The 15,202-nt window shown below is 52.3% G+C and overlaps 1 protein-coding gene across 1 annotated transcript; it reads right to left on the bottom strand.

The window, feature by feature from the left end:
- Nucleotides 1-1,646: 1,646 nt before the first annotated feature.
- URAD (ureidoimidazoline (2-oxo-4-hydroxy-4-carboxy-5-) decarboxylase) lies at nucleotides 1,647-9,618 on the bottom strand. Its single transcript, XM_045465246.1, has 2 exons — nucleotides 9,364-9,618; nucleotides 1,647-2,345 (listed from the first exon to the last, which is right to left on the bottom strand). The coding sequence occupies exons 1-2, from the start codon at nucleotides 9,536-9,538 to the stop codon at nucleotides 1,996-1,998; spliced, it is 525 nt and encodes a 174-aa protein (XP_045321202.1). The 5' UTR covers nucleotides 9,539-9,618; the 3' UTR covers nucleotides 1,647-1,995.
- Between the last annotated feature and the right edge of the window lie 5,584 nt (nucleotides 9,619-15,202).

Here is a 15,202-nt window from a genome sequence, read left to right on the forward strand (position 1 = left end):
ACCCTCTCCTGCAGAAACAAACAATTTCTGGCAAGCTTTGAAATGTAACTGTGTGATTGAGGACACCCAGGTCGTGCCCCAGAGGATCTCACATACACTCGGTCTAAAAATAGGGCTGCAAGGCCTCCCCCGCGGGACGCCTGACTATCTTAGCTTGAGCACATTTACACGGACAGTCCAGACTCTGCAGCTGAGGCCCCTCTATTTAAGAGACTGACTCATCCTAGGGTTGGACAGGGGGGCTTGAATACACTGGATTAGTCAGAGTCTCAGGCCCGGCCTGTGGCGCTTGTATCCTGGGGCAGAAAGCCCTCTGTCAGGCCAAAGATTTCTTGCGTGTGTCAGTAAAGCCCCCAAGTTACCTTGGCTAAAGTGAGGCAGGCGTCTAGCCCCAGGCCCGAGGGGCCCACTGTTGCCGTAGGGTCCTAGAGCGCAGGAACTGAGTCATCAGGCTGCCTTTGTTGTGTGCACCTGATGCTCTGCTTCCAGAAAGGCGTCTGGCCCAGGCCCAGGCAAAGGAGGCCTTCGTCTACAGGGATGCTGGTAGCCGCAGCTCACTTCCCTGGCACCCCAGCCTAGCCCGGCCACCAGCTTCTGGCCTCCGTTCGCCCTCACCACTAGCGGAAAACACCTGCAAGGTGGCAAAGGGATTGAGGCTCCTTGACTGAAGTACCTGGGGCGGCCAGGGTGGCTTCTGTCTGTGGGACTCTAGCCTGACCATGCTTGCTTTTTATGAAAAGGTTTTCTTGCTGCTGCTGCTGCTGCTGCTGCTGCTGCTGCCGCTTACCTGGAAGGGGGGGTGGGGGGGTCACTAATGGAGGTTCCAGTCTTCAAAGGGCCAAACTCTGCCTTCCTTTCTCACCCTATCCGCATGGAAGAGGAGGGGTACGGCTTGCTTCTCTCCTCTGCCCACGGAAACTTAGGTTCGCTGGGGTCGGGTAGACCTTCCAGTGTGTGGGGCTGAGAGAGAGGGAATACGATGAGCCCGTCCTGCACGAGTGGAATTTTGGCCCTCAGTGTAGACAGCTGTCCGGTCTGTGGAGGGGGTCTGGAGCCCCAGGGTTCAGAAGCTCCCCGGAACAGCTTACTCTGGCCAGAAAGATTTCCCTGGGCACCGATCTTTCTCCGTCACCTGCTTTGTCAGCCCTCTTCAGGGGAGGGTTTCTCACGTTCGCCTCAGGCTAGAATGTCCAGCACTGCTCAGTCACTAGTGCTATTAAATTATTATTTATTTTATTATTAACTTTGTAATGACCGACGGGTCTCCCGTGGCAGCTTGAGGGTCTGACCAGTCAGCTCTCAAGGGCCGACCTCTGGGAGAGTCGGGGAGGCCGCCTGCCCCTGACTTTTGGGCCCATCCAGCCTGGAGACGCCCCCACTCCCACCCTCTCTCCAGGGCGACCGTGCCAGCTACTCCGCCTGCCCCTACGGGGCGCCTTCCCAGCGTCGGCCCATCACCGGGCTCCCTCCTGCCCACCTTCCCCCACACGCGGCCTCCCCGGCACCAAGGCCCCGCACCAGTGTTTTGCCTTCCTGGCTCCAGCTTCCAGTAGGCGCCCCAGAGTGAGAAAACGCCTTCCGCTCGCCTGTGAATGTCGGGTGCGGCAAATGAGGTGGGAGAAGAAGAAAACAGACAGACACACCGCTGCGGAATAAAAGATTCCTTTTTCCGCCCGTTTTTGCCTTGCGGCTCGGGCTTAGCAGGAGAGGATGGGGAGCCAACAAGAGCTGGACCATCGCTTTGGAATCCACAAAGGCCGGTGGCGTCAAAAGGGAGTGTAGACTCGAAGCAGTGAGCTGGCTAAATCGGGGCGAAGCGCGACCCCCTACAGATACTTTGGCAAAGCGTGCGCGGGTGGGCGGCTGGGTGGGTGGACAAAGGGGCTCATTACTCGCCCGATGGCTCCGCCGCTCCCCTCCCTCCGTGCGCGTGGGGACGCCGCTCCGGGCCCGCGCCCGCCGCGGCCGGTCCCGACGCGCGCCCGGGGTCCCGGGCTACGGTCCGGCGAGGCCGGCGGCGCCGAGGAGGTCGGCGAGGCGCAGGCGGCCGATCTTCTTCACCTCGCCCAGGGCGGTGCGCAGCTCCTCGGCGGGCGGGCGCTGCAGCCGGCGCGCCAGCTCCCCCGGCACCGCCGCCCGGTCGCTGAGACGCGCGGCGAGCACGAAGGGGAAGCCGAAGCGCGCGCGGTACTGAGCGTTGAGCTCCGCCAGCCGGAGCCGCTCGGCCGCGTCCAGGCTCATCAGGCCCGCGCCCCTCTGCTCCCGCCGCGACTCCGCAGTGAGCGTGCCCTGCTGCAGCTCGCGGCCCGCCAGGTCCGGGTGGCAGCGCAGGATGCCCTCTTGGCCTGCGGGGAAGCACAGACACGCAGCGGGGACGCGTCAGCGCGCGGCGGAGACGGCGGAGAGGGCGCACGGGGCTGCCGGCCGGCCTCCCGCCCCGCCCGAAGGGGGGCTTGGGGGAGGGCGGGGAGGGGGGAGACGCAGGGTCTTCTGGAGGTGACGAAGGGCAACGAGGGGTGTCCCGGATTGCGGGGGCGCCCACCGCCGCGGCCCCTCGAACACGTCCCGAACCTTGCGCCCCTCAGTGCCAGCTCCTTCGGCCTGGGCCCGGACCCAGGGGCGGGGCGGGAAGTGACAGGCTTGTCCTTTGAGACCTTGGGGCAAGACGAGCGGAGGGGAGAGGCCTCCGAGGCTCGGAATTTACGACTTGCTCGGGAGGGAGCAGGGACGCGATAAGGAGCCCGAGCGTTTCGTATCTTTTCAAAGTCCTTTGCTCTCGAGGGGGCTTTGATGTCGGAGAGGGCCGGACGCGGGGGCCTGAAGACTTCCTGCAAAAGCCACCGAATGGGTTTCGTTCCGTTCCGAAGGAGAAGGGCGGGGAGGGCCCAACGGGGATAACATCCATGGGGCTCGGCAAATAAACGTCCAGGATTTTGTGATCCTGAGTGTGAGGTCGGGGCGTCTGGAATGAAGCATCCAGAGAAATTTAGAGATGATTAACTGCAAAGAAACTCATTTCCAGCCGGATTTCCACAGCCTTTTGAATGAAAGTGGCTCTCCTCCTTTTAGGAAAATAACGCCCCCTTCCCACCCCACCCCCTCCCCTCCACCCACCGCCTCCCCCCCCCCCCCCCCAGCCCACCCGCCGTCTGAGGCTCATTCCCTTTCTCCAAATATAGATCCTAAAGACAGCGCAGAGAACAACTTGGAGTTTTCTTGCAAGATAGCTTCTCATAATCTCCGAGGCTTAACACTGGAACCCCCTGGTGTAATGCCTGAGCTTTTAAATCCTAATCCGGGGAGTTTCCGTGAGCCCTGACCAACCGTTTTTGCTTAGCTCTCTCAAGCCAGAATGCAAATGCTCAAGGCTGGGCAAGATTTCCGATATGGTAAGCAGCCAGCCATAATCTGTACGAGGAGGGTAATGACACCTAACTTGCCGAGTCGTTATGAGGATTGGAGACAATTCATCCCCCACCCCCCCAACGCAGCGCCTAATGCTAGCAAACATCCAAGAAACAGCCGTTGTTATTAGTCGTAGTAAACATTGTAACTGGACTGTGGGGCCGAAGCATCTGACTCTGGCGCTGAGATGAGTCAGGAGCTCTGTTGGAGAGGGAGATCATTTAAAACTCGCTTTAAATCCGGCATAAAACCTCCCCTGACTCAAACCTTACGGTTTCTGCCCAATTAAAGGATGGTTGGGATTGCACCATCCAACTCACAGACCAGGGTCCAGGTCGGGAGAACCGGACCATCTGCTTTTAAGAGAGGATTCTGTGGAGGCTCAGAACGGATTAGGGGACCTGCCCAAGGTCACTTGGCTAGTAGCTCAAATACCAGGCCACTTGGGGGGCATTGGCCGTCCCTACAAGGTTAAAGGGCGTTTTAAACGAAAGTCGTGTCACCTGTCATTCCATCTCTACGACACCACTATTTTAGTCCCCTTCTCGTGGGTCCTGTCCCGGGGCACTGCAAAGGCTAGGTGCTTCTTTTCCCGGTCGGGGTGGGGCGAAAATGAAGGTGTTAAATTCCCTACCTGCACTGATCCCCGCCCCAGGCCCTGGAGGCTGTGCCCAGCGACCATCCACCACTCCGAATCCGAATCCCCTCCGCACCCAACCAGCCCTGGCCCCCAGCAAACGGCAGGCTGGGGAGGGGAAATAGAGTCCTGAGCGTCTCTACAGGTCCTGACCCAGAGAGCTCTCCCTGGCGCCCCCTCCTTGCATATTCAGGTTTTCAAAGCAGCCTTTAGGCGAGGGGGACCGTGATCCAGTCTTCTGACCGACCCCGTCTTGACTTCCTTTCCCCCCTATTTCTTATTCTCTAGAGGCCCAGCTCAAGCTGGGGAAAGTAGTTATTGGCGGGGAGCGTCGCGAGGGGCTAGCGTCGGTCCCCATACAGCCCCAAGCGGACTCCCCTAGGGGACCGCGGAGCAGAGACTGGAGGCCGTGTGGCGGGGCCGGTCCCACGCGCGCCACACCTGCCCCTTTCCTCCTCGCTCTTACACCTCGCTTCTCACCCCCCTGGGTTGTCTCCCCTCTTGAAAACACCGTCTGGGGTTAATGTTTGCCTAGGACTGGACCTGTGTTTTACACTGTTTGTGGGGAAGGTAGGGGGAAGAGAAGAGAAGGGAGGCCCAGAGAAGGGCAGGGCAAAGAGAAGAAGAAAACACACACGCACGCACGCACACCTGCGACACGTACACACAGCTGCAGATTAGAGAGAAAAAAAAGGTGCAAGGGGGCCAGTAGAGGTTGGTAGCTCAGAAAAAAAAACAAAACAGAACGTGATCCGGTCCAGCCCAGGACTCCACCTTTTCTGCCCCCGCCCCTGACCCCTGGAGTACTCTCCGGGATGACGCTGACCCAGCCGCACCGGGCTGCGGCACTCGCCAGGTCAGTCGATTGTCCTGCGGTTGGCCGGACCATTTCGATGCTGCCTGTTTTCTTCAGTCTTTCCTGAAATCCTACGGCCTGTGCCATTGGCATGGCACACGCAGGGATGTAGGGGTACACGTGTCTTATTTGCCGTGACCACAAGTCATCAATCTTTGCATCTAGGAGAGTTCCTGGCACAAAGCGGACACTCTTTGTTTCACTAGGAGAGCAGAGCAGGCAATTGGCTTAGAATCCCATTCGAGGCCACCAGGGTCCCTCCATCGGTACCAACTAGTGTGTTCTCCCTGCCGGTACAATGGATCATCTATTCCTTCTGGGGTGTGTGTGTGTGTGTGTGTGTGTGTGTGTTGATGTTTATTTTTGAGAGAGAGAGAGAAGGCGCATGCGCAAGGGAGGGGCAGAGAGAAAGGAAGACAGAGGATCAGAACCACACTCTGTGCTGACAGCAGAGAGCCCGATGTGGGGCTGGAACTCAAGAAGATAATGACCTGAGGGGCGCCTGGGTGGCGCAGTCGGTTGAGCGTCCGACTTCAGCCAGGTCACGATCTCACGGTCCGTGAGTTCGAGCCCCGCGTCGGGCTCTGGGCTGATGGCTCAGAGACTGGAGCCTGTTTCCGATTCTGTGTCTCCCTCTCTCTCTGCCCCTCCCCCGTTCATGCCCTGTCTCTCTCTGTCCCAAAAATAAATGAACGTTGAAAAAAAAATTTTTTTTTTAAAAAAGAAGATAATGACCTGAGCCAGAGTTGGAGGCTTCAAGTAGGTCGCTTAACCAACTGAGCCATCCAGGCGCCCCCCCATCTGTTGTGTTCTTGAAGCTGGTCCTCTTTTCATATCAAGACTATGATTTCAAACATCCATTTCTTCCCCCCTCACTCCCGGCACTGCCTTATCCTCAGCAACCATGAACACGCCTTAGAGTCACTTGTCCCACCAACAAAATTAAACTCTCCCTTGATTCCCTATTGCCCTCTAGCTTCTCCCTATATCTCTGCTCCTCCTTACAGCAAACACCTCAGAGGGTTTCTCACCTCCTATTCCAGGTTCGCTCTATCAAGCTTTCAGTCCCACCCGCCATCCGCCAACCAATCTGCGCTCGTCAAGGTCACAGGTGATGGCCATCTTGCCCAAACCCAGCGGCCTGTGCTCCTGTCTTCTTCCTCAGCCTCTTGAGAGAATGTCACATGGTTGTTCCTCTGTCCTTCTTAAAAGATTAGAAAGACTTATTTTATTACATATTTTCTTCTAATACTTTTTATAATGTGAAATTATCTCATTTCCTTATGTTAATCCAGTCTCTCTCTACTAGAATGTAAACTCGTTGAAGGTAGGCACTTGTCTTGTCCACAATGCCTGGGACAATTCCTGGGGCACAGTGGGCGCTTGACCAACACATCACTTTTGGGAAGGAGTGCCATATATATCTTTTGATTGAACACATTTGAACAGCCTCTTCTAAATACCTGATAGCCTGCATTTCAGGGAATTACTAGTATCTTTTTTATTCATTCAACAACTATGTTCTGAAAGAAGAATTAAATAATAAATTATGGCATTATTGCAATTCTGAAATGTCACAAGGAGATGCACTTTTTATCTCTGATTTTAACACAAATTAGTACTGAATTGGGGTGTGTGTGTGTGTGTGTGTGTGTGTGTGTGTTTCCACTGTCTTCCCTTTATTTTCTCCACGCCCCTTGGCTGGAAATCAGGAACTGATTGGCTTGAAAGGGTGCTTGGCCAATTAGTGCTGGAACTGAATATTAATCCTGGACTGCCACCTACTGACCAATAATCATCATAGTGCAACCGGAGTGGACAACTCTACAAACAAGATTTTGTTTTCTGCTAATTATAGAGGATTTTCTTAGATCGTATATAAAACAAATCCTTGACCAGGTAGATCACCCTATCCCGAACTTTCTTTTAAGGCCTCTTTTCGTTATGGGATTAAAAGACTCTATTACATTCCCAACTCTGCAGATTAAAGCTAGACTATGCAGTAAATCCCGTTTTATTTGCTTATTGAAACAACCCAACGTAGGATCTGGGACATCAAGCGTTAATATGAATTGAATAAATTAGTGAATGAATAAAAGAACTCCCTAGAACCTCTTTTTAGACTGTTCTGATTCTCTAAAAAATGCTTCAAAAGCTGTTGGGTCGACCATCAAGGTTTGAATCCCGGTTCTGCCACTTTCTAGCTGCGTGTTCTTGATCAAGTTATTTATCCTTTCTGTTCCTCTGTTTTCTCATCTGTAAGATGGATATGATAATGATAATGCTTGTTTTATAAGATTATCGTAAGGATTAAATGAGTTAACAAATGGAAAGTGTTTACAAAAGTGCCTGAAATACACCAAACGTAAGGGTTAAATGCATTTTCGCCATTATTATTTTCATCGCTCTCGTTGCCTCGCCAACATCGTGGAGGTGATTAGATACAAAGTAACCACCCTTATAGCTTTGAAGCCCTGCTCCCAGCTGCCTAAGAGAATGCGGACACTGGCATAGGACTGAGAAGCAGGATCCACATAAGGAGGTCCCTCCAAAGAACAGTGTCTGATGCAGAAGGGAGCAAACACCCCAGTGACCCCAGCTCCCTCTGGTCATTTTGTCCCGTGGACCTGTCACTAAAGTCGCTCCAGGTGAAATGTGTGGGGACAGGGTACCAGGATCCATCACCTTTCAAAATCATCTTATGATCTCATCTTCTGAATCGTTTCATGCATTCGATATTCAGTCCCTATTCGCTGAGCGATGTAGGATTCTGACACCGACCAGAATACGGAGCTCCCACCGAGTTAGGAGAGGGATCAAATACAAGCCTCAGGAGGGAGGGGGTGAATGCCAATCCCCATATCCCACTTTGCTCAGGACTGTGGTTGGATTTGACCTTAACCAACCTTAACGACAACCTCTGCTCAAACTGATTGGAGTGACTGCTGATGAGAGAGAAGACAGAAATAGGGAAATGTTAATTTTATTATCTAAGTTCTTGGCACGGTAAGCCCTAACTAAATGTTGGATAACTGGATAAACCAGTGAATACTGGGTTTGAATTAGCCACGCAATCCTTTCCCTCCCCAGCCCTACCACCCCTTAGGTATTGAGACAGGTCATGGAATTTTTCTCCTTTACTTTTTTTTAACATGCTAGAAAAAATGCCATTCATAAGGCATTCACACCCTTTAAAAATTATTTCCCCTCTGGCCTAGAAGCCTTCCATTTGACCTGCCTTTTCCTGTCAGACATTTAGAACACGGGCTCTCGTAGCTTCTTACTCTTTCCAGCTTGTTCTGCAGGCTGTGTGCTGACAAGGGGAGCCTCTCGGCTCATCAAGCCGGGACTGACCATCCTGTGAGTCATCGGTCACAAGGCGTTGGTGTCTGTCCTTCAGCCCCACGAATGCCCGAGCCCAGTGGCAGAGCTGAGCGAGGCCCCGAGAAGGGGGTGACTGTCAACATTTCTGTCAGTTTGATTTTATAACACGATCCTCTCCTCTTGCTAGATGTGCCCCAAATCAATTAAAACGAGTTCCTTATTTGGGGGACGTTCGGAAACCACCCCGGATGTCAGACTCTGGACGGATGGGCAAGACTGTCCGTTGGCCTCATTATGGAGGAGAAGACCGTGGCGGTCCTCCTCTCCCCCACCCACCAGGCCTCTGTGGGAGCCCCTCTGTGAAGGCAGCCCTTGCCCCTCGCCTCCCTTCAGGCTTTTCTGAAGATACCCGAACAGCCCCGGCAGCAACCCTGACTCTAACCCTCGGTCTCTGAATCCCCGTGAGGCCCTGTGTCACTCTGAGTCACTTGGGGTAAGCCTAAACCTCCACCCTCCTCACCCCACACCCGCGAGGGTCTCCTTGTCTCTCCCTAGCCAGAGGAAATCAACAATTTCTCTCCCTTTCGCCGGAGGAATTCCTTCAGATTTTTGTCTTTTCCTCTTCACTCCCTTAGGGAGTTGCTGATCTGAGCGAGTCTACTTTCCTCGGTGGTCCAGTCCAAACTGGCCCTTTCTGGTAAAAATGTCAGCCATTTGTTCTTTCCCCTGGGCTCCTGAGATATTCTGATACCGTGCTGTCTCCTCTCTTGCATACAGGACATTCCCAGAGCCAACACACTTGGCTGAGAGAGGGTGGGCCCTCAGCCTGACCTTTGGCCTCTGTGGGGCTGCGAGGCCCGAGGAGAACAGTGCCTGTTCCTCTGGCGTCGTGACCTCGTGGCTTTAATAGTTAACAACCCCTTTACCCGAGCCGACGTACCTCACCAACTCTACCTCCGGCCCGACACCTCGCAAGCGTCTGACCCTCATTGACCGAGTCTAAGGAGATCGAGCCTTACGATAAAAATACCAATCAATACGTCAGTGATAAGCAACCAGGCTAAAATAGCTCAAACCATTCGGGTAAATACGCTTGAAAGCCCTTCGCACAGACTCTCGGCGTCTAATGCCGAAGCCTTACCTGACTGTGGAAGGGCGTCAATAAAGGCAAAAAAGTGCTTCTCTAAATCTTCCGAGTTGGAGAACGGGCGCTGGGACCACACAGCAGCCGCAATCAGAGGGCATCTCTCAACGACATTCCCGAACACATCCACAAATTCTCCAAAGTCCATGGAGTTGACCTTCTCCATGTCCATTGCTTGCGTTCAGCTGGACGAAGCAGAACGTCAGCTCCCCTCTCGGCGACTGAGCGACGCTCGGCCCACTCACCCGCTTATATTTGCCAAACACACAAGCTTTTTTCCTGGTTGTGTGTGTGTGTGTGTGTGTGTGTGTGTGTGTGTGTGTTTATGCAACACCCGCTTGGCATGTTTTGAATGCTTCTGGGAGCAGTGGGTCCAGAGTACTCGGGTGATGGACAAACACAGGCTTCAGGCTCCAGTCCAGGGAGCGGAGGGTTCTTACGGGAGGAATGTTTCCAGCCACTCTGCTCCCACAAAGCCAGGAGGGACCCGATTTCACTGTGGGCCTTCAAGCCAGAGAGACTCTCGGTGTCATGAACATTTTAACGCCAACGTCATCCCGGGAAGCTCCCTCTGGTAACTCAGAGACTGGTCGCAAGTCAACCCGCTTGGAATTTGATTTCCCCTCTGTTGCCGCTGTGGGGTCAGGTAGTGCGTTTTACGCGCTTTCCCTGTATTTCGGATACCTAAGACATCAGGTGCTTTATAAATGCTCTTGAAACGGGATGTGGTCTCAAAGCAAGAACTCTGCCCCATTCTCAACTGTCCCTCAAACACCATTGTGTGCTGTCTTCTTCCTGAAAATATATGCTTATCTGAAATCACTTTGCTTCTTATATTTACTTATTTGCATATCACCTCTCAGCTCTGACCAATGCCATGAGCCTGGAGACAGCGTGTCTTGCGTGCTTCTGTGTCCCGGGTGCCTAGAACCGTGCCCACAGTAGGCGCATAATAAACACCATGGGGTGAATTCGTTGACCCAATGACCACCCAATTTCTCACCCGGATATCCTTCATGGGTACTCAAAATGAAAACTACCGGGGCGCCTGGGTGGCGCAGTCGGTTAAGCGTCCGACTTCAGCCAGGTCACGATCTCGCGGTCCCTGAGTTCGAGCCCCGCGTCGGGCTCTGGGCTGATGGCTCAGAGCCTGGAGCCTGTTTCCGATTCTGTGTCTCCCTCTCTCTCTGTCCCTCCCCCGTTCATGCTCTGTCTCTCTCTGTCCCAAAAAATAAATAAACGTTGAAAAAAATATTAAAAAAAAAAAAAAAAGAAAAAAAAAAAAAAGAAAACTACCGTGGAAGATAAAGTCAAAGAAAAGGAGGGGAGGGGCTCCTGGGTGGCTCAGTCGGTTAAGCGTCCAACTTCGGCTCAGGTCACGATCTTACGGTTCCTGAGTTCGAGCCCCGCGCTTTGGGCTCTGTGCTGCCAGCTCGGAACCTGGAGCCCGCTTGGGATTCTGTGTCTCCCTCTCCCTCTGCCCCTCCCCTTCTCCCGCTCTGTCTGTCTGTCTCTCTCTCTCTTTCAAAAATAAAATAAAACATTAAAAAAAAAAAAAAGAGTTGGATGCTCAAGCAACTGAGCCACCCAGGCGCCTCAAAAATGTGCTTTTCAAGGAAGTAAATTCAGCACCCGAAGTACCACCATTGCTGGCTTGTCTTCAAATGTGAAAGAGGAGCTACGAGATTAACGCTTACGTATAACATACTTGTGTGTATGTGAAAGCACATTGGATCCTGTGGTGTAGGAGTTTCAGGCAGTAGAACGCAGCGTGGAGAACACGGACCCGGGAGGGTTTTGATCCTGGTTCTGCCATTACAATCAGACGTTTGCCAAGTTACCGAACCTTCTGTTTTTCAGCTTGTCTGTAAAATGGGGACAATGACGTGTTCACCTGGTGGAAGCACCACGTAGCTGTTGGCTCCTATTTTCTGGGTCGAATCTCTCCATTGGACCAACCACAGAGTTTTCTCCTCTTTCCTTCCCGCCGTTAGCGTCTTTTGCTTGTCCGTGCAGGCTTTGCGGTGGGCCCAGTCAACAGGCCAAGAGCCATTTCTTCTCCCTCCGCCACCCACCCGCCCACCAGCCTCGGTGCATTGCGGTGTGACCTGTGAAGCACCTGCAATGTTCAAATCAGAGTGTGGGGCCAGGGAGGAGGAGTCTGGCTGGATCCCCACCCTGGTCTGTCCAGGCTCCTTCGCCTCATTACCACCCGCATCCCCAGACGCTGGGAAAAGCAGAGCAGAAGTAGAGAAAGAAGGGCATTCTGGTCCATCGCTCCTTGTCGCCCCCCCCCCTTTTATATGACCCCTTATCATTACCTGCTCTTACCTCTGCACATCAAGGGTCTCCCCGCCCCCAAAGGAGCCCCTGCCTGGGGCTTGGAGCCTGGGGGTTCTCCGCTGCTCACAGAACCACATCTCAATTTGCAAATGGAAACCCTTCCGCTCACAGCGATGCCAAGAGGCATGGTGGGAAAGACCTACCTGTTGATATTACCACCATTCTGGCACAGGGCTGGAAACCAAACCTTTTATTTTGCCGTATCTATCGTATAATAATGGAACTCCCAAAAACCTACCGACGTAGGAACCTTCAAGACGCAAAAAGTTCAGGAATTAAACAGTCACGGACACGGAAACGATGTTGATGACAACAACAAAATACAAATTACCAACGTGGAACCAGCAGCTCGTGCCACGGGGCTTAACTCAGCACCTTGGGCTCCACTTCTGCTGACTCTCAACCAATCAAACCAACCAGAAACATGGAAGGTGGTAAGCAAGTAAGGCAACTTTCATCCGGGGAAAAAGCTGAGTTATTGAGTAGTTCAATATAAATAAGAGAGGGGCGCCTGGGTGGCTCAGTCGGTTGGGCGTCCGGCTTCGGCTCAGGTCATGATCTCGCAGTCTGTGAGTTCGAGCCCCGCGTCGGGCTCTGGGCTGACGGCTCAGAGCCTGGAGCCTGTTTCAGATTCTGTGTCCCCCTCTCTCTCTCTGACCCTCCCCCGATCATGCTCTGTCTCTCTCTGTCTCAGAAATAAATAAACATTAAAAAAAATTAAAAAAAATATAAATAAGAGAATTGTGTGGTATACGAATTATGTATCAGTAAAGTTTTTGTTTGTTTGTTTGTTTGTTTTTTGAGAGAGAGCACAAGTGAGGGAGAGGGGCAGAGAGAGAGAGAGAGAGCTAAACAGGCTTCACACTCAGCATGGAGCCCAACACGGAGCTGGATCCCCCAACCCTGGGATCATGACTTGAGCCAAAATCGAGAGTCGACGCTCAACCAACTGAGTCATCCAGAACCTCCTCGATAAAGCTTTTTTTTTTTTTTTTTTAACTTTTTTTTTTTTTCAACGTTTTTTTATTTATTTTTGGGACAGAGAGAGACAGAGCATGAACGGGGGAGGGGCAGAGAGAGAGGGAGACACAGAATCGGAAACAGGCTCCAGGCTCTGAGCCATCAGCCCAGAGCCCGACGTGGGGCTCGAACTCACGGACCGCGAGATCGTGACCTGGCTGAAGTCGGACGCTTAACCGACTGCGCCACCCAGGCGCCCCTCGATAAAGCTTTTTAAAAAAAGTTATAGAGGTGTGCCTGGGTGGCTCAGTCAGTTAAGCGTCCAGCTCTTGGTTTCGGCTCAGGGCATGATCTCAGGATATGTGAGCCCAAGCCCTTGGGTCAGCCACTGGGCTGATGACACAGAGCCTGCTCAGGATGTTCTCTCTCCCTGTCTCTCTGCCCTTCTGCTGGAGCGCGCTCTCTCTCTCTCTCTCAAAATAAATAAATAACCTTTAAAAATTAAATAGATAAAAAATAAAGAGTTAAATTATATACAGATGTAGCCTCATAAGTTAACAGCACCAGATGGCATTCTTGCCTTCCGGTTGCTGAATATATCATATTTGACTTTACTATAGTTTTTCTCTTAAGAGACTTTTACCAGAACAAGGAAAAAGTTCTTAAACGGGCATACATTTTTGTTTCATTTTTGTAGCTGAAACGTTCACACGTCAGCTCCCTCCTACCAGCAGCCCTTAACTTTTCGTGAGTGGAGCTGACACGAAGTGTTTTGTCAAGAAGATACCAGAAAGACAGATTGCTTTGCTTTTCTTTCACAGACGTTTTTAATTTGAGGCACATTGGGAGTCAGAACTCATCTCATCTTGCTGTTCCCAGACGGCTTTCATAAGCTGAGGACTGAGCCAAAGCAACAGGCCCTGGCAGGAGCCCAGACCCCCGGTGTGGCTGTGAGATGGGTGAGTACTTAGTACCTGCTTTGTGTCTAAGGAAGTGACTTAACCTGCTTTCTTTCTTTTTTAAAAAATTTTTATTTTTATTTATTTATTTTTTCAACGTTTATTTTTGGGACAGAGAGAGACAGAGCATGAACGGGGGAGGGGCAGAGAGAGAGGGAAACACAGAGTCGGAAACAGGCTCCAGGCTCCGAGCCATCAGCCCAGAGCCTGACGCGGGGCTCGAACTCAGGGACGCGAGATTGTGACCTGGCTGAAGTCGGACGCTCAACCGACTGCGCCACCCAGGCGCCCCTAAAAATTTTTAAATGTTTATTTGCATTTGGGGGGCGGGGAGGGGCAGAGAGCGAGGGAGACAGAGGATCTGATCGGGCTCTGTGCTGACAGCCGAGACCCTGACGCGGGGCTGGAACCCACGAACCGTGAGATCGTGACCTGAGCTGAAGTCAGATGCTTGACCGACTGAGCCCCTCCACCGGGCACCCCAGCGACTTAACCTTCTTCAAGCGCCTTGGTGTCACCAGCCGTTCAGCTGCCACGCAGCAACTCCTACCCCACGTTTTACTAAATGGGACGATACATGTGCCTTTAGCACAGCTGCGGGACGGAGTGTATTATCGACAAATGGTAATATAAAGAGTTCATCGCAGCGAACCTTGAGGACGTTATACGCTAGGTGCGATAAACCAGTTACAAAACGACCCATCCTGGGTGATTCCACTCATATGAGGTGCCTAGAGGAGTCAAGATCACAGAAGCAGAATGTAGGAAGGTGGTCGCCGGGGGCTGGAGGTAGAGGGGGTAGGGAGTTAATGTTTAATGGGGACGGTTTCCATTTGCGGAGATGAAAACGTTCCATCTGGAGACGGTGGTGGTGGTGATTTGCACAACAGCATCAATGTGCTGAATGCCATTGAACTCCACACTGAGGAATGGTTGCAGGGGGTAGGTTGTACATGCACACGCATGTATGTTATATGTGTTTTGCTACCAAAAAAAAAAAAAAAATTCATCCATGCCTTTCCTGCCTCGGTAAGATAATTTGGAATGTAATACACATTGGACTCCTACGAGCTGAAAAGATAGAGTGTTTTTAGGTGATAACCGCCCCCCCCCCATTTTGTTGCTGATGGTAATGGCATAGACAGAAACAAATGTGAAAGCTGATATGTCATTTATTTTTGACAAAATGATAGGGGAATGGCCAAGGAGTCCGGATAAGCGTGTTCCTGAGAAAGTCCTTCGAGAAGACCTGAGGAGAGAGAAGGAAGATCAGGAAGAAACACAAGTGGTGGGTGAAGGAGGGACACAAGGCGGCTAATCGAAGGGCTGGAACTTCAATAGGAGGTCACCCAGGACGTCTTCCCTGGCTGTATTTTTTACTCCGAAAGATCTCTGGGAAACAGACTCTTTGTTTTCAGTAGGAGGCCAGTCCAGGCTCAGGCAGCACTCAGCACAGAAGACGCTCCGAGAAGAGTCAGTTCAGAAGTCAATCCCCTGGGCAGATAAACGTGCTGCGTAGAAGTGAATGTTAAAAACCAGGTCCTACAGGGGCACCTGGGTGGCTCAGTCGGTTA

Source organism: Leopardus geoffroyi, chromosome A1 (assembly GCF_018350155.1).
Source record: "Leopardus geoffroyi isolate Oge1 chromosome A1, O.geoffroyi_Oge1_pat1.0, whole genome shotgun sequence".
NCBI classification, from domain to species: Eukaryota; Metazoa; Chordata; class Mammalia; order Carnivora; family Felidae; genus Leopardus; species Leopardus geoffroyi.